The following is a 20143-nucleotide window of genomic DNA, read 5'->3' as shown; positions in this document are numbered from 1 at the left end:
GAGTCTTAGGAACATCCATATTTAAAATTGTTATTTTATGATGCTCTCCAGGCAGGTTATAGAAAATTATGTAGGTTAAATGTTTCTAGGGTATTCAAAATTTAGTCCTCTTTTAAGAGTAGCTAATGAGGATGGCTAACCATTGCAACATGGGTTGAAAAATAGAGTCATCCAAAACCGTCTCATGGAATTCTTATTTATTTGTTTATGGGTTTATGACTTGTATATTCACACCATTAGAATATAAACACCTTAAAGGTAGGTGGGCACTGTCTTATTCCCAGCATTTCTCCTGGTTTAGAATACTGCCGGGCACATAACCCGCACTTAATAAGTATTTGACTTTTTTTTTTTTTTTGAGACAGAGTGTTGCTCTGTTGCCCAGTCTGGAGTGTAATGACGTGGTCTTGGCTCACTGGAACCTCCGCCTCCCGGGTTCAAGCAATTCTCCTGCATCAGCTTCCCAAGTACCTGGAACTACAGGTGCATGCCACCACACCTGGCTAATTTTTTTTATTTTTAGTAGAGATGGGGTTTCACCATGTTAGACAGGATGGTCTTGATCTCCTGACCCCATGATCCACCTGCCTCGGCCTCGCAAAGTGCTGGGATTACAGGCATGAGCCACCGTGCCCCGCCTCTTTAATGACTGATTTTTATGTAGACTCCTGAATATATAAACCTCTTAGAGGTTTGAGCGTGGTTTATGTGCTTTTCTGTGGTTTAGCTGTTGCTCTGAATTACGGGAGAACAGTGTATCTTATTGCTTTTTGGGAGAGCTTGGATTATTTTGTCAGCTTAGAATTGGGATGGATGTGTGTATGTCTGTGTATTTTTTGTTTTAATTAGCTTTTGCTTGCCTTTCTCTTTAGGTGTACAGAAAAGAGTTAAAACAGCAGGCCTGGGCAGGGGGCAGCAGCTCACGCCTATAATCCCAGCACTTTGGGAGGCCGAGGCAGGCAAGGTCGGGAGTTCGAGACCAGCCTGACCAACATGGAGAAACCCTGTCTCTACTAAAAATACAAAATTAGCCGGACATGGTGGCACATGCCTGTAATCCCAGCTACTTGGGAGGCTGAGGCAGGAGAATCGCTTAAACCCGGGAAGTGGAGGTTGTGGTGAGCCAAGATTGCGCTATTGCACTCCAGACTGGGCAGCAAGAGTGAAACTCCATCTCAAAAAACTAAATAAATAAAAAATTAAAAAATAACAGACCTGAGACTGCTATGTTTAGAATGGCTTGCTTGCAACTTGGCCCTTAGCTGGCATTTAGGAATTTAGATTTTGGGAGTGTTTCCACCATTCCCAAACTGATAAGAGTGGTTTACTATGCCTAAAGTGTTTGTGCAAACAATATGGAAACAATATGGTTTATATTGAATGCTTCCCTTTCTTCTGGGAATTTGGATACCTGCTAGGCTAAGTATGCCTACATGACCAACCACCCAATAAAAACTTTGGACACTGAGTCTCTAATGAGATTCCTTGGTTAAACAACATTTCACACGTGTTGTCACAATTCACTGCTGCAGGAATTAAATGTACCCTATGTAACTCTGTGGGGAAAAGACTGATGGAAGTTTGCACCTGGTTTTCTCCTGACTTTAATTCATATGTCTTTTCCTGTTGCTGATTTTGGTTTGTATTATTTTGCTGTAATACATTATAGCCTTGAGGCTGGGTGTGGTGGCTCATGCCTGTACTTGAGCACTTTGGGAGGCTGAGGTAGGTGGATTGCCTGAGGTCAGGAGTTTAAGACCAGTCTGGCCAACATGGTGAATCCCTGTCTCTACTAAAAATACAGAAAAATTAGCCAGGTGTGATAGCATGCACGTGTAATGCCAGCTACTTGGGAGGCTGAGGCAGGGGAATTGCTTGAACTAGGGAGGTAGAGGTTGCAGTGAGCCAAGATGGCACCACTGCACTCCAGCCTGGGCGACAGCGAGACTCCATCTCAAAAAACAACAACAAGAACAATAACAACAACAAAAAGCATTATAGCCTTGAGTACGACTATGTGCTGAATTCTGTGGGTCTCAGGGATCCCCAAAACAACATCAAATTTGAGAACATCCTGAACAGGTACCTTATGAAGATTTTAATGTTTCCTACTGTGATCTTTCTAGGACGTCATGAGAATGCTCAGCAGAATGATCATTTAATCTGTTGTATTCTGGATATAGAAATATGTAAATTAAGGGATATTTTATTTTTGAAAGGATTATTTGCTTTACAAAAGATTTCACCATGGGCTGGGCGAGGTGGCTCACGCCTATAATCCCAGCACTTTGGGAGGCCGAGGCAGGCGGATCACCTGAGGTTGGGAGTTCAAGACCAGCCTGACCAGCATGGAGAAACCCCGTCTCTACTAAAAATACAAAATTAGCCGGGCATGGTGGCGCATGTCTGTAATCCCAGCTACTTGGGAGGCTGAGGCAGGAGAATCGTTTGAACCTGGGTGACGGAGGTTGCAGTGAGCCGAGATCGCACCATTGCACTTCAGCCTGGACAACAAAAGTGAAGTTCCATCTCAAAAAAAAAATAAAAAAAGAGATTTCACCGTAGCACTGGGAAAATAGGGGACTCTCTTGCTTGATTTATATACTTAAATTTAGAAATTTGCGTTTACACTGAATTTTATAGGGACAATTAGATTAGATTAAGATACTCTGTTCTTCATATATTTCATAACAGAATTTGTGATACTCTGAAATCCCAATTGTATTTGTCCTGAGATGTTTGTGTTCTGGGAAAGGAATACTGTTGCTTCAGCTATTTAGTTATTTGCCCCATTACTGCAAGGTTCTTGTGTTGTTTATTTTAGATAGTTCATTTTGACATTTAGATAAACGAAAGCCAAACACACAAGCATGCCCAGAATTAGTCCCTGAACTTCATTCCAGGGTAAAGATAAGGCAGACTTCTCCAGTACAGATAAATATATTACAACTACTGAAAAATGGGTGTTATGTGACTCTTGTATTTTTAGATATAGAATGACAGTGAATGTCTTAAAAAATTTCTATCGGTGAAACTTACTGGAAAATTTATATTCACTCATAGATCCGACTTTTCAATTATAGATTATGCTTAGGATTCTGTGACTCAATAACACCTTTTAATAACATGAATGAAAAATATTTAAATTCCCCTGAACTATATGTTGTCCTATTCAGCTCTATATTGTGTCTTGCCTTTTAAAAAATGGACTTCATTGAGGTATAAACTGCATATATTTAAAACTGTACAATTCGGGCTGGGCGCAGTAGCTCACTCCTGTAATCCCAGCACTTTGGGAGGCCGAGACAGGATCACCTGAGGTTAGGAGTTCGAGACCAGCCTGGCCAACATGGCGAAAGCCTGCCTCTACTAAACATACAAAAATTAGCCAGTTGTGGTGGCAGGCGCCTGTAATCCCAGCTACTTGAGAGACTGAGGCAGGAAAATCGCTTGAACCCAGCAGACAGAGGTTGCAGTGAGCCGAGATTGCGCCACTGCACTCCAGCCTGGGGGACAAGAACGAGACTGTCTCAGAACAGCAACAACAACACAAAACTATCAATTTGATTTGTTGTTGTTGTTGTTTTTGAGACAGAGTTTTGCCCTTGTTGCCCAGGCTGGAGTGCAATGGCATGATCTCGGCTCACTGCAACCTCCATCTCCTAGGTTCAAGCGATTCTCCTGTCTCAACCTCCCGAGTAGCTGGGATTACAGGCATGAGCCACCACACATGGCTAATTTTTTTTTTTTTTTCAGTGGAGATGGGGTTTTTCCATGTTGGTCAGGCTGGTCTTGACCTCCCAACCTCAGGCGATCTGCCTGCCTCAGCCTCCCACAGTGCTGGGATTATGGCAAGTTTTTATAATTGTATCTAGTCATGAAACTCCCCACCATACTCAGCATACAGTACATTTTTATCATCCCCCAAAGATTCCTCATGCCCCTTTGTATTCTGTTTTCCCTTTGCCCTTAGCTCCAGGCAATGACTGATCTGCTTTAGATTACTTTGTATTCTCTAGTATTTCATATGAATGGAATCTATATGCACTTGTGTGTGATGTCTTTTGCTTTGCACAGTGTTTTTGATATTTATCCATGTTGTTACATAATCTATTCCTTTTATTGCTGAGTAGTAACTTATATGGATGTATCACATTTTGTTGATCTGTTCACCAATTTATGAACAGTTGTTTACACATTGCAAATAAACTGCTATTGTATGAGTTTTTGTGTGATACATGATTTCATTTTCCTGTTTTGTTTTTGTTTTTCATTTAAAAAAAAGATTGGTTCTAGTAGTCAGGTATTGTGGCTTGTATCTATAATCCCAACTATTCCAGAGACCAAGGCAGGAGGATCACTTGAGCCCAGGAGTTCAAGTCTAGCCTGGGCAATGTAGCTAGACCCTGTTTCTTAAAATAATTGGTTCTAATAGTTCTTCTTGTTAATGGCAAAAATTAGGGGAAAGAAGCACATCAATCATTTACTTATTCAGTAAATACTTGTTGAATGCCAAGTATAATGCCATGTGCTGAAGACACAATGGTGAACAAGGATTCAGCCTCTGCTCTTATTTTAGCTTATACTTTAATGAATAAGCTAAGCACATTTACAAGTAGTAAGAAGTATGGGGATCGTGTGAATAAGTATAGAATGTTATGGAAGTATATGATAGGGTATCCTGCCTCAGTGGTCTGGGGTGATTAGAGTAGGAGTCTTAGAGAAATGTTTAAGAGGAACAAAGTAAATAAATGAGGCATTCCAGATAAAGAGAACAGAATGCATGAAGGCCTTAATGTGAAAAAGAGAATGGTACTTTATGTGTGCTATCTGGATGAAGCTGGAGGGATTTGGAGTTTTTAGATTATGTAGGTCCTTGTTCAACATCTTAAGGATTTTGGAAATTTTCCTGAAGATGGTAGGAAATCACTAAAATGTTTCAAGCAAGGACGTGACATGGTCAAATTGTGCATCTTATCATTGCAGCTTAATATATACTGTCATTTTTTTTTGAGTAAATTCTTTGTAGTCCCTTCATTACCAGAAATTCTGCCCATTATTTAAAATTCTATTACTTCTAATAATAATTTTTAGTAATGCTAAGTATATACCCAAAAGGAAGGAAATCAATATATCAAAGGGATGTTTGCACTCTCCTATTTACTTCACCATTGTTCACAATAGCCAAGATTTGAAAGCAACCTAAGTGTCCATCAACAGATGAATGAATAAAGAAAATGTAGTACGCCCGGGCGCGGTGGCTCAAGCCTGTAATCCCAGCACTTTGGGAGGCCGAGACGGGCGGATCACGAGGTCAGGAGGTCAAGACCATCCTGGCTAACACGGTGAAACCCCGTCTCTACTAAAAAAACACAACTAGCTGGGCAAGGTGGTGGGCGCCTGTAGTCCCAGCTACTCGGGAGGCTGAGGCAGGAGAATGGCGTAAATCCGGAAGGCGGAGCTTGCAGTGAGCCGAGATCCGGCCACTGAACTCCAGCCTGGGTGACAGAGCGAGACTCCGTCTCAAAACAAAACAAAACAAAACAAAAACAAAAACAAAAAACCGTGGTACATATACACAATGGAGTACTATTCAACCATAAAAAAGAACGAGATTCTGTCATTTGCAACAACATGGATTGGAGGACATTATGTTAAGTGAAATAAGCTAGGCACAGAAAGACAAATTTTGCATTTTCTTTCTTGTTTGTGGGAGCTCAAAATTAAAACAGTTAAACTCATGGAGAAACAGAGTAGAAAGATGGTTACCAGAGACTGAGAAGAGTAGTGGCAGAGAGGGCGAGGACAGGGCAGAAGTGGGGATGGTTAATGGGTACAAAAGTATAATTAGATGGAATTAATAATATCTAATATTTGATAGCACAACAAGGTGACTACAGTCAACAATAATTTATTGTCCATTAAAAATAGCTAAGAGAGTATAATTGGATTGTTCGTAACACAAAGGATAAATGATTTAGAGGATGCATATGCCATTTACCCTGATGTGATTGTTAACACATTGCAAGTCTGTATCCGAATATTTCATGTACCTCATATATACCTACTATGTACCCACAAAAATTAAAAAAAAAATTTTTTAGTAAGAGATGCTATCAAGAAGATGAGTAAAATATTGCACTAAGACTGGGACCACTCTCATTTTATTATTTTCTTATTTCTGACTAAGTAAAAAAAATTTTTTAAATTTTTGTTTTTGAGACAGGGTCTCACTCTCACCCAGACTGGAGTGAACTCGGCTTACTGCAGTCACCACCTCCCCGGCTCAAGCGATCCTCCCACCCCAGCCTCCCAAGTAGCTGGGACTACAGGCACATACCACCACACCTGGCTAATTTTTTGCATTTTTGGTAGAGATAGGGTTTTGCCATGTTGCCCAGGTTGGTCTCAAACTCGTCAGCTCAAGCGATCCACCCACCTTGGCCTCCCAAAGTGCTGGGATTACTGGGGTGAGCCACTGTGCCCGGCCCTGAATATGTAGAATTTAAATATCCAGATGCTACTGGAATACTCAAGTTTTAAATTCCCATTTATGTAAGAGAAGGCTACTTGCTGGAAGTAAATTGGGTATAAAGCCAAGAGACCTGGTATTTGATTTTCGGTTATAGTCTATAACCAAGTAACTTACCTAGTAACTTTTTATCTAGTTGTTACTTGTTATCTAGTAACTTGTTACATTATTGAACACTCATTTATAGTACTTGCTCTGAGCCTATGAGGAGGAAGTCTTTTTGGAGAAGCAGGGATTTTCAGAACAATTTACAGTTGTGCTTTAATGGACAAAACCAAAATGTGATTACAATTTGACAATTTTGTTTATATATAGTGCCTAGTATATTTATATAAACTATATAGAGCTGCGCTATCTAAAATAGCACTAGAGACACGTGGTTATATTAGTTGGCCTGGACTACCACAACAAAATACAATAGACTCAATGTCTTGAAACAACAGCAATTTATTTTTTCACAGCTCTGGAAGCTAGGAAGTCCAAGATCAAGGTGCTAGATGATTTGGATCCCTAGTAAGGGCTCTATTCCTGGCTTGCAGATGGCCACCTTCTGTGTCCTCACATAGCACAGAGAGAGGAAGCAAGCTCTTCGGTGTCTATTCTTATAGGGTACTAATCCTATCTCATGACGTCCTTGAAACCTAATTACCTCCAGAGGCTCCATGTCCAAATAACATCACGTTGTGGGTTAGGGTTTCAATATGTGAATTTGAGGGGGACACAATTTTCAGTCTTATAGCAGTGGCTGTTTAAATTTACAATTCAATTAATTAAAATTAAAACATTACTAAAAATTAAGTTCCTCAGTCACAGTAGTCGTTACCAAATAAGGTGTCTGAGAGTGATGGTTCACACCTGTAATCCCAGCACTTTGGGAGGCCAAGGTAGGAGGACTGATTGAGCCCAGGAGATTGAGACCAGCGTGGGCAACATAGCCAGACCCCATCTCTATCTAAAAATAAAAAAAAAAAAAGACTACTGGTTACTGTATTAGACAACGTAGATTATAGAATATTTCCATTTTCACAGACAATTATATTGGATGGTGCTGATTTAGTATATGGAAGTCTGTCATGATAGTTATTGAACACACGAAAGAGGTTAGTCTTATTTTGAGTGAGAAACAATGCTGTGATTGTGTCTTACTTGAAATCTGCTTTCATCAGTAAAAATCCATTATAATGAACTCCATTAAGAAGTGGAGAGTTTTTTGTTTGTGAGGAATGATTAGTTTTATTTTAAAGTGTTTTTTGGCCCAAAACGATTAGTTTTATTTTAAAGTGTTTTTGGATTATTTTCATGGTATGTTCTTTTGTGTACTTTTTATTTTAAAATTAAAGTAGTATATCCGGGCGCGGTGGCTCACGCCTATAATCCCAGCACTTTGGGAGGCAGAGGTGGGCGGATCACGAGGTCAGGAGATCAAGACCATCTTGGCTAACACGGTGAAAACCTGTCTCTACTAAAAATACAAAAAATTAACTGGGCGTGGTGGCGGGCGCCTGTAGTCCCAGCCACTCGGGAGGCTGAGGCAGGAGAATGGTGTGAACTCAGGAGGTGGAGCTTGCAGTGAGCCGAGATTTGCGCCACTGCACTCCAGCCTGGGCGATAGAGCGAAACTCTGTCTCAAAAAACAAACAAACAAAAAAGATAAATAAAATAAAGTAGTATTGCTAATTACCTGTTTCAGATCTTACCACAAAGGACACTATGTGTTTCACCAGGTGTTTCACCAGCCTCAGCCTCAAACTCATGACCTCAGGTGATTCACCTGCCTCAGTCTCCCAAAGTGCTGGGATTACAGGCATAAGCCACCGTGCCCAGCCTGTATAGCACTTTTCAAAGCCCTTTCATGTATCTCTGCTATTCACAGTGAACCTGAGTGTGGAGATTGCATGTAAACTATACAGTATACGTAGCTTCATATGTGGGTGTCTCTTAGAAGACACACAGTTGAACTCTCCTAATAACTGTATATAAATGTGTAAATTGAACCTGTATTCTTTCCTTCTTTCACTCCTTCCTTTCTTTTTTTTAAAAGTACCTTGGGATTTTTAGTACCTTTCCAATAACCCATACATATACTGTTGTCTGCCAAATTGAGCATATTTTCAAAACAGATTTATTATCTGTCTGTCTACCTACCTACCTATCAATCGTCTTATCTATTGAGAGACACTAGTATTAGCATCTGATCCAAAACAATGAATGAGATTAAACCTCATGTAATAAGATTTTGAGTTAGAACAATAAATAGCCTTATATATGTTTAGGTTTTACTATAGCTGTCATACCATGTTTCAGTTATTTATTGCTTCAGATGATTATAAGAGGTTTTTTTTTTTTGCACCCAGCCTTAATATAGCTCATTTATCATGAACATGATATAATAGTTTTTCATGACTATTATCTGTTTCTAGTGATTTCATCAATATATATTTATAATGACTTTTTTGGAATAAAAGAACAGAAAAATGACAAAGATATTATTTTTAGTAAGCAATAATATAAAGATATTTTATATTATTTTTAGCAAGGTTTTATATATGTTTTATATATATATGTTATGTATATATATAGAGAGAATTATAGATGTCATAATCTTTGGAAATCTATGCTAATTTTTCTGTGTCATACTTTCATTTTTATCCCCCAACATCATGTAATAGAATGAGACACTTCTACTTAAAGGACAAGGCATAGATTGCAAGTTTGACCTTTTTGTTTTTTATTTTTATTTTTTGAAATGGAGTTTCGCTCTGCCACCCAGGCTGGAGTGCAATGGCGCAATCTTGGCTCACTGCAACCTCCGCCTCTGGGGTTCAAGCAGTTCTCCTGCCTCAGCCTCCCAAGTAGCTGCGATTACAGGCACCTGCCACCATGCCCAGGTAATTTTTGTAGTTTTTAGTAGAGACGGGATTTCTCCATGTTGGCCAAGCTGGTCTTGAACTCCTGACCTCAGGTGATCTGCCTGCCTTGGCCTCCCAAAGTGCTGGGATTACAGGTGTGAGCCACCATGCCCAGACTTTACTTGTTTTTGAAGTAAATGATTGGATACCTTCAATTTAAACGATACGGTAACACATGGACATTTCTGTATAGTGATATTTTGTTTAAAGCATTTATTTGCCATATATATAATATTTAAAAAATTTTTGAGCCAGGTACTGTGATTCACTCTTGTAATCCCAGCACTTCGGGAGGCCAAAGCAAGAGGATCTCTTGAGTCCAGGAGTTTGTGACCAGCCTGGGCAACATAGCAAGACCCTGTCTCTAAAAAAAAAAAACAAAAAAAACAAAAAAAACATAAAAATTAGCCAGGCGTGGTGGCATGTGCCTGTGGTCCCAGCTACTCAGGAGACTTATGTGGAAGGATCCCTTGAGCATGAAAGCCAGAGGTTGCAGTGAGCCAAGGTTTGTGCCACTGCACTCAAGCTGGGCAATAATATTAAGACCCTGTCTCAAAAAAAATTTTTTTTTTTAAATTAAATGCTTGATGTTCTTATAGTCTATCTTTGTTAGTGTGCTCAGTTAGTATTTGGCCTCTGCTGTATTCTGTCAAATTTTCCTCTTTATCCTTTCTATAGCTCTGAGTTTAACAGATCTTTAGAGTACATGATAACCACTGGTGATTGTTTCTTTCATGTGCACATTTTCTTTATTCAAAAAGATGGCTTTCTTTTTATTTGACATGTGTATTTTTTGCATTCTCTAAACCAGTTTTCTTATACATTTGGGGCTTCAATTTGTATCTGCCTATAAGCAAACTTACTTATAATTACAATTTTTATCCCTGCCAAATCTTCCCTGTGTATAAATTGGTTATCACTAGATTCTAAAAAGTTTTTATAATTTGAAAAGCTGTTCTTCATAATTATATACAGTTTCTAGAGTTTTACATTTATGGACCTACCTTGCATGTAGTATCTTGAAGATAGAAAAAGTGTAGGCTGTTCTCAAAATGTTTGAGTGAGAAAGTAAGATGTCCTGCTGCCAAATACAAAGTTGTTTTTATATTGTCTCTCTGCTAAAAATCCTTTTTCTCCTTTAAGCCTTCCTCTTTGATTGAGTGTACTCTCTTCTTTTCTAAGGTTATAGTCTTTTGGATACTTGTTTAACAAACGTTTTGTCAGTTACCCCTTGGCAGCTCACTTTCACAACCCTCACACTCCTCTTTTTACAAAACTTTTAGTTGTTTGGCAAACATCTATATTTTTGTACAACTTTGGCAAAAATGATTTATCAATGTAGCTCTATACCTGTTGAATAAAAATAGTAGAAATTATACATCACAAGAAATGGAACCTTATTAAGAATTTTCTTTAAATTTAACTTTTAAGTTCAGGGGTACATGTGCAGGTTTGTTATATAGGTAAACTTGTGTCATGGGGGTTTGTTGTACAGATTGTTTCATCACCCAAGTATTAAGCTTAGTATCTCATTAGTTATTTTTCCTGATCCTCTCCCTCCTCCCACCCTCCACTCTTTGCTGGCCCCAGTATGTGGGATTCCCCTCTGTGTGTCCATGTGTTCTCATCATTTAGCTCCCACTTATAAGTGAGAACATGCGGTATGTGGTTTTCTGTTCCTGTATTAGTTTGTTAAGGATAATGGCCCCAAAACTACACAGACTCTGGAAGACAACCCTGGCAATACCATTCTGGACATAAGAACAGGCAAAGGTTTCATGACGACGCCAAACGCAGTTGCAACAAAAGCAAAAATTGACAAACGGGATTTAATTAAGCATAAGAGCTTCTGCACGGCAAAAGAAACTATCAACAGGGTAAACAGACAAACTACAGAATGGGAGTAAATTTTTGCAAACTATGCATCTGGCAAAAGTGTAATATCCAGCATCTATAAGGAGCTTAAACAAATTTACAAGAAGAAAACAACCCCATTAAAAAGTGGGCAAAGGAAATAAATAGTTTTCAAAAGAAGACATACATGTGGCCAACAGTTATATGAAAAAACAGCTCAGTATCACGGGTCATTAGAGAAATGCAAATCAAAGCCACAATGAGATACCATCTCATACTGGTCAAAATGGCTATTATCAAAAAGTCAAAAAATAACATATGCCAGGAAGGTTGTGGAGAAAAAGGAACACTTATACACAGTGTTGGTGGGAGTGTAAATTAATTCAACCATTTTGGACACATGCACATGTATGTTTGTTGCAGCACTGTTCACAATAACAAAGACGTAGAATCTAAATTCCTATCAATGGTAATCTGGATAAAGAAAATGTGGTACATATACACTGTGGAATACTATGCAGCAATAAAAAAGAATTCTTAAAGGTTGATTCTACATCTGAAAATTATTTGAAATTAAACTAAAAAAGCCCAGTGTTTACATTTTTTGTCATTTCTCATTATGCTATGGAGAAAAACAAAACCTTAAGAATATTTTTTAAACAGAGAGGAATAACATACTATACTGATACCTTGAAGGATTTCAAGCTAAACTAAAAATTCATTAGAAAAAATAAAATTAGCGCTAAAGGAAGTAAAGAACAGACATGGTAGCACAAAATTGAATAAGAGGATTGAAAGAACACCTTGAGAAACCCTCACAGAAGCAGAGGAAACAATGAGAACGATAAAAGAGAATGTAGTGATTTTGGAGACCATGGATCCGTAATATAATATGGATCCATGTTGTTATTTCCAAGAAAAGATGTAAGAAAAATGAATGAAAACAGTTATCAAAGCATAAATTAATATTATTTTCCTGACCTGAGAAAAGACCAAACTTTTTTTTTTTTAAGAGATAGGGTATCACTCTGTCACTCAGGATAGGGTGCAGTATTGCCCTAGTAACCCAGACTCTAGGGTGCAGTGGTGCCATAGTTCACCACAGCCCTGAACTCCTGGGCTCCTGCTATCCTTCTGCCTCGGCCTCCCAAGTAGCTGGGACTGCAGGCATGCAATACCATATTTTAAATTTTAAAAATTACTTGTAGGGACTTTACTGTGTTGCCCCGACTGGTGCAAACTCCTGGCCTCAAGCAATCCTTCTGCCACAGCTTCCCAAAGTTTGGGATTACAGGCATGAGACGCCACTCTCGGCCAAACCAAACTTTTGTATTGAAAGGATTATCAAAAACATATTTAATAAAAAGAGAACAAGCCAAGTGCGGTGGCTCATGCCTGTAATCCCAGCACTTTGGGAGGCCGAGGTGGGTGGATCACCTGAAGTCAGGAGTTCGAGACCAACTTGGCCAACATGATGAAACCTCGTCTCTACTAAAAGTACAAAAAATTAGCCTGGCGTGGTAGTGCATACCTGTAATACCAGGTACTTGGGAGGCTGAGGCAGGAGAATTGCTTGAACCTGGGAGACGGAGGTTGCAGTGAGCCAAGATGGCACCACTGCACTCCAGCAGAGCAAGACTCCATCTAAAAAAAAAAAAAAAAAAAAGGAACAATACTTAGATACATGCTACTATGTTTGTTGAATAAAAGAAAAGCAATAAGCATGTATAATTAGTCTAACCTTCCTAGGTTGTTGAAAAGGAACTAAAATCAAGCTTCACCTCTGAAAATGTAATGCTCATAATGACCTGTGCACACAGTTTTGAACAAAAATGATAATTCCAGGAAGAAGGGGAAGCTAGAAAATTGAGAGTTTTAAATTAGAAGCAGCAGTGCAATTGAGAATAAGAATTGACTGGATTCAGTTGTCTAGCTAATGATAAGAAAAAGGAAAAATGATATCCCTTTTACATTTTCTTAGTTATTCCACAAACTTATCTGCATAATTTATATTTTATTGTGTTTTTCTTATCTTTTTAAAGGTAAGAAATCATAGTATACATTTTCTTTTTCTTTTTTTATCATTCAATTTCTTTTTTTTATTATTCTTTAAGTTCTAGGGCACATATGCACAACGTGCAGGTTTGCTACATATGTACATAGTATACATTTTCTTTGTTGTTTCCCATATGTGATTGGGGTAGCATTTTGAAGAGGATGGTCCTTCCACCTGCAAAGCTATTTGTATATTAGAATATTTAATTCTCCTGGGGACTGAACTAAAAGCCAGCGAAAATGCTTCAGGCATTTTGACAAGTAAACCAAAACAAAGTAAAATACCACTTCCACACATTTCCACATTCTTCTACTCCCTTGCATGCAGTCCTGCCAAAATTAGGAACCACTATTTTTTTTTCCAAGATGGAGTTTCGCTCTGTCGCCCAGACTGGAGTGCAGGCGTGGTCTTGGCTCACAGCAACCTCAGCCTCCTGGGTTCAAGCACTTCTCCTGCCTCAGCCTCCTGAGTAGCTGGGATTACAGGCATGCGCCACCACGCCCAGCTAATTTTTGTATTTTTAGTGGAGACAGAGTTTCATCATGTTGGCCAGGCTGGTCTCAAACTCCTGACCTCATGATCTGTCTGCCTCAGCCTCCCCAAGTGCTGGGATTATAGGCGTGAGCCACCGTGCCCAGCGTAGTAACCACTATTTATCTATTAATTTGTACTCAGGGTGTTAATAGAGCATGTTAATTGATTTTTTGAGTATTGAACCAGGCTTGCATATCTGGGATAAACCACCCCATACTTTTTTTTTTTTTTTTTTTTTTTTTTAACCATACTTTTTTTTTTGAGACAGAGGTTTGCTCTTATTTCCCAATCTGGAATGCAATGGCGTAATCTCAGCTCACTGCAACCTCCACCTCCCGGGCTCACGTGATTTTCTTGCCTCAGCCTCCTGAATAGCTGGGATTACAGGCATACGCCACCACGCCCTGCTAATTTTTTGTAGTTTTAGTAGAAACAGGGTTCCACCATGTTAACCAGGCTGGTCTCGAATCCTGACCTCAGGTGATCTGCCTGCATTGGCCTCACAAAGTGCCTGGGATTACAGGTGTGAGCCACTGCACCTGGCCAACATTGGATTTTTCAGTTGTATTACCAGTTTTATGTTCAAAACTCCTTTAAGAGGTTCTATTTTTATGCATTGTCTTTACTTAACCCAATCTCTTCATTTATAAATATGTAAATATTATGTATTTAGAAAATATATAATGGTAAAGTTTGAAAAGATGCCCGAGTAACCAAGAACAGTGGTTTCCTGGTGTGGAAGGAAGGAACATTGGAATAGACAAATGGGAACAAGGGTGTGAGTGAAGCTTTTCACTATGTAATCATTTATAAAATGGACAGATTGATCGGCTGACACTACAATTCTTTTCAGTGTTGTAATCCTATGAATCATGTCTAGAATATTTAAGCTATTGATAAAAGACCAGCATCTACAAAAATTTTAAGTTTTCTTATTACTGTTAATTTCATCTCCAGAATTTAGTTCTTAGTTTTGTTCAGACACATTATTTAAATAAATCAGCCTCAGTGCTAAGGTGCGTATGAATTAAGCCATACTAAGTAGGTACACGTTGAAAATAAAGAAACAAGTCAGAAGCCCCCAAGGAATATATTGGCCAAGTGTATTAGACTATTATTTTGGCTAGTCAAACACATTATAAAAGCCTACTGTAAGAAATGAAATAAAGATCAGATGTTGCTTTCGATAACCTTTTACTTTAGTATTCTCAGCAATGTTGGTAAATATTTATTAGCTGATAAATTATGTGGCAAATGTTCTACAAAAATTAGTTAAATCGGATTACATGTATAGAGAAAAACTGGCATTAAAAGTACATTAGGTTGTCATTTTAGGATAAGTCTATTGAGCATTTCGTCTTCTGGTTATTATATTGATAATTTGAATAATGGAAAGTAATTTTTTTGGTCGTGCGCGGTGGCTCACGCCTGTAATCCCAGCACTTTTGGAGTCCTAGTTGGGTGAATCATCTGAGGTTGAGAGTTCAGGACCAGCCTGACCAACATGGAGAAATCCCATCTCTACTAAAAATACAAAATTAGCCAGGCATGGTGGCACATGCCCGTAATGCCAGCTACTCAGGAGGCTGAGGCAGGAGAATCGCTTGAACCGGGAGGCGGAGGTTGTGGTGAGGCAAGATTGCGCCATTGCACTCCAGCCTGGGCAATAAGAGTGAAAATCTGTCTCAAAAAAAAAAAAAGTTTTTGGTTTTTTTTTTGCCTACTAATAGCCTAGTTTTTAAGAACAGCTTTATTTAAGTATAATTTATACCTGAAGTTCACTCAATTTAAGTGAACAATTCAGGTATTTTTTTGCAAATGTACAGACGTGTGCAACAATTACCACAGTCTAATTTTAGAACATATATGTACCCTAAAAAGAAACCATGTACCCATTCATAGTTACTCTTTGTATCATTAGTTTATCATACCTAATGATGTATATAACTTTGTATAACTACTATAAAATATGATAAAAGTAAGTACTATGCAATTTCCAAAATTATTCAGCCTTGTAGTTTTGTTTGTTTTGAAGACTTGGTAATTTTGAACATGGACATTTTCTTTGATGATATTTCTTTATTTGGACACCAAAATTATTTAATAGAAGAAAGAGTATGAGGGGATTGCTTTTGGGAAATGAGTTTTAAAATTTTCTTCTTGTTTGGAGTTTACAAATGAATTCATGAACAGAAGAACGTCATTGAATGTAAAATTACAAATTTAAAGATTTCAATTCAAATAATTTAGTAGGGAAATTTATAAAGTCATTCAGATAAGACAACGATTTTATGTAATAATATTTTGAAAACATTAAATAATTTGTCATTCCTTTATTTCCTTTATTTTAGCTTCGCAGAATCAAGAACGGCTATGTGCATTTAAAGATCCATATCAGCAAGACCTTGGGATAGGTGAGAGTAGAATCTCTCATGAAAATGGGACAATATTATGCTCAAAAGGTAGCACCTGCTATGGCCTTTGGGAGAAATCAAAAGGGGACATAAATCTTGTAAAACAAGGCAAGTGATACTTTCCTTACCTGAAATGACTGTGTTTTATACAATTGATATTTATCTAAAAAGGACATGGGAGTACGTTAAAATCCTGTTCAGAAAAACAGTGAATTTAAAAGTATATATATAAAGCTGGGTGTGGTGTCTCATGCCTGTAATTCCAGCACTTTGGGGGGCCGAGGTGGGCGGATCCCTTGAGGCCAGGAGTTGGAGACAAGCCTGGTTAATAACATGGTGAAACCCCATCTCTACTAAAAATACAAAACTTAGTTGGGTATGGTGGTGTGTGCCTGTGGTCCCAGCTACTTACTCAGTAGGCTGAGGCAGGAGAATCACTGAACCTGGAAGGCGGAGGTTGTAGTGAGCTGAGATGGCACCAGTGCACTCCAGCCTAGGCAACAGAGCGAGATTCCATCTCAAAGAAAAAAAAAGTGTGTGTGTATGTGTGTATCTCTCTCTCTCTCTCTCTCTCTGTCTCTCTCTCTCTCTCCAAGCCCCAAATTTATAAAAGGCTGTTTATTTTTGGATTATTTTAAAAACATCTTTCTTATAATGTTATACATGCCCATTCTATGAATTTTGGAATATATAGAGAACTATAAAGAAAACAAAAGTCTACAATAATATACTCTTTAAAAATACTTTTACTGTATTAGTTTATCTTCTTCAGTATTTAAAAAGTATTTAAAAATACTTTTACTGTATTAGTTTATCTATCTTCATTTTCCACATGCCTTTATGTTTTTATATGCGTGTACTTTTTAAAAAATTAGGAACATACTGTATAAATAATTTCATATCCAGTTTTCTCCACCCTAATTATAAGCATTTTTTCCATGTCTTTAAAGAATCTCTGAAAACCTTTTTAACTTTTGCACAACTATCATCGTATATATGTATCATAGTTTACTTACAGATTATTCTATTGGTAAACATGTTATTTTCATGTTTTCACTGTAATGCAGAGTGAAACATGGTTGTTCAGTGAACAACTTTGAACATAATTGATTGTATGTGATTGTTTCCTTGAAATAGATCCCTTGATGTAGAATTATTAGGTTATAAGATATAGCAATATTTTAAAGACTCTGTATAAAAATTTCCATGTGGCTTTCTAAAAGTACTGTACTGTTCATTTATATTTCCTCCAACACTGTATGAAGGTGTCTGTGTTACTGAATCATTTCTCTGATATATATTATTTATTTATTTATCTATTTATTTTTGAGACAGAATGTCACTCTGTCGCTCAGGATAGAGTGCAGTGGCACATTCATGGCTCACTGCAACCTCGACCTCTTGGGCTCAAGCAATCCTCCCAAGTCGGTAGGACCACAGGCAGGCACCACCATGCCCAGCTAATTGTTGTTTGTAGAGATGTGGTATGGCTGTGTTGCCCAGGCTGGTCTCAAATTCCTGGGCTCAAGTGATCCTCCTGCTTTGGCTTCCCAAGGTGCTGGGATTCTAGGCGTGAGCCACGGTGCCCAGCCATATTATTTTTTAAACCTAGAACAATATACTTTGTATAGACAAAAATGAAACCTTACTCTTGCTTTAATAATTCTTAGCTGGGCGTGGTGGCTTACACCTGTAATCCCAGCAGTTTGGGAGGCCGAAGCGGGCAGATCACCTGAGGTCGGGAGTTTGAGACCGGCCTGACCAACGTGGAGAAACCCCATCTCTACTAAAAATACAAAATTAGCCAGGTGTGGAGGTGGTGCATGCCTGTAATCCCAGCTACTTGGGAGGCTAAGGTAGGAGAATCGCTTGAACCCAGGAGGTGGAGATTGCAGTGAGCTGAGATCGCGATATTACACTCTAGCCTGGGCAACAAGAGCGAAACTCTGTCTCAATAAATAAATAAATAAACAAACAAACAAATAAATAAATAAATAAATCTTAGATTAATCACGCAGTTAAACATGTTCCTTTTTCCCCCCATGAAATGTCTTTTGTATCCTTTACCATTTTTCTGTTTCTTAAAAATGTGTTTCCCGTTGATTTGCAAAACTGCTTCATAGCTTACACGTACTCTCACATTTATTGAAATTACTGCTTAGTTTGTTGTTTTTCTTTTAGTTTTCTTTATTGTATTGTCTCCTAACTTTTTTGTATTCATATTGATTTATAGGATGTTGGTCTCACATTGGAGATCCCCAAGAGTGTCACTATGAAGAATGTGTAGTAACTACCACTCCTCCCTCAATTCAGAATGGAACATACCGTTTCTGCTGTTGTAGCACAGATTTATGTAATGTCAACTTTACCGAGAATTTTCCACCTCCTGACACAACACCACTCAGTAAGTAAAGTAACTAACTTTTCTTTGTATTTCCTTTCTCCAAAAAAACATAAAAAACATTCAAGGTTGAGGCCGGGCATGATGGCTCATGCCTGTAATTCCAGCACTTTGGGAGGCCGAGGTGGGCAGATCACCTGAGGTTGGAAGTTTGAGACCAGCCTAGCCAACGTGGTGAAATCCCATCTCTACTAAAAATACAAAAAATTAGCCAGGCGTGGTGGCACATGCCTGTAATCCCAGCTACTCAGGAGGCTAAGACAGGAGAATTGCTTCAACCTGGGAGATGGAGGTTGCAGTGAGCCAAGATTGAGCCATTGCACTCCAGCCTGGGCAACAAGAGTGAATCTAAAAAAAAAAAAAAAAAAAAAAAAAAAAAAAGTTCAAGGTTGGTAGGAGTAAGAGGTAGAGTTCCAGCATCGTAAGATTATATCTGGCAAACACCTGAAATCCGAAAGAGATGCACTAGGCCTTCCAAGGCACCAATATATTACTAAATAACTTTGGTAAAATATAGTACTGGCCAGGCACGGTGGTTCATACCTGTAATTTCAGCACTTTAGGAGGCCAGAGGAGGAGGATCACTTGAGCCCAGGAATTGAAGACCAGCCTGGGCAACATAGTGAGATCCCATCTCTACCAAAACAATACATAAATTAGCCAGGCGTGGTGGTGCACATGTGTAGTTCAGCTGTTGGGGAAGCTGAGGTTGGAGAATTGCTTGAGCCTGCGAAGTTGAGGCTGCAGCGATTGTGCCACTGCCCTCTAACCTAGGTGATACAGCGAGACTCTATCTCAAAATAAAATAAAATATACTGCTTTCCAACATGTATGGAGGGAAATTTGGTTAAGACAAATACATGTGTGCTTACTCTTTCACCTTGCTTTCACGTTTCTTGGAATTTATCTGGAAGATAGATCTTCAATAGTATGAATATACATAGACATTGAGTTGTTTATTGCAGTGTTATTTGTAACTGCACAATATTAGGAAGTAAATGTCCAAGAATAGGAGATTAGTTGAAATATACTATGGTACATACATGTAATGGAGTATCAACTATACAGCTATAAGAAAAAAATAAGATCTTTATGAACTAACACAGAGTGATTTTCACCGGTAATATTAGATACAAAAAAGTATATATAGTAGGCTCTGTTGTATAGCACTGGAAGGAAAATAAAAAAGCTTATCTATTATTGACTTATCTTTACAAAAAGAAACAAAGAATAAATTAGAAAATAATGAACTTGGTTATTTATAAGGGATCCAAGGAATGAGACAGAAAGAATATGGAAAAGAGTGACTGTTCTCTGAGTGTAGCTTTTTTTGTTTTTGTTTTGTTTTGTTTTTTAGAGACGGAATTTCGCTCTTGTTGCCCAGGCTGGAGTGCAATGGCGCAATCTCAGCTCACCACAACCTCCACCTCCCAGGTTCAAGCG

General features: G+C 38.4%; 2 protein-coding genes across 5 annotated transcripts in view; one reads left to right on the top strand and one right to left on the bottom strand.

The window, feature by feature from the left end:
• Positions 1 to 20143, bottom strand: part of SUMO1 (small ubiquitin like modifier 1) — a 1087495-nt gene that overhangs the window by 285658 nt on the left and 781694 nt on the right. The window lies entirely within an intron of this gene.
• Positions 1 to 20143, top strand: part of BMPR2 (bone morphogenetic protein receptor type 2) — a 207977-nt gene that overhangs the window by 91912 nt on the left and 95922 nt on the right. For all 3 annotated transcript variants that reach the window (XM_050750816.1, XM_050750815.1, XM_050750814.1), the window contains exons 2-3: positions 16237 to 16407; positions 18533 to 18703. In XM_050750816.1, coding sequence (XP_050606773.1) covers positions 16237 to 16407; positions 18533 to 18703 — 342 coding nt within the window. The remainder of the gene's footprint in view (positions 1 to 16236; positions 16408 to 18532; positions 18704 to 20143) is intronic.

This window comes from Macaca thibetana, chromosome 12 (genome assembly GCF_024542745.1).
Source record: "Macaca thibetana thibetana isolate TM-01 chromosome 12, ASM2454274v1, whole genome shotgun sequence".
NCBI lineage: Eukaryota > Metazoa > Chordata > Mammalia > Primates > Cercopithecidae > Macaca > Macaca thibetana.
This window is presented reverse-complemented; position numbering and strand designations above follow the sequence as displayed.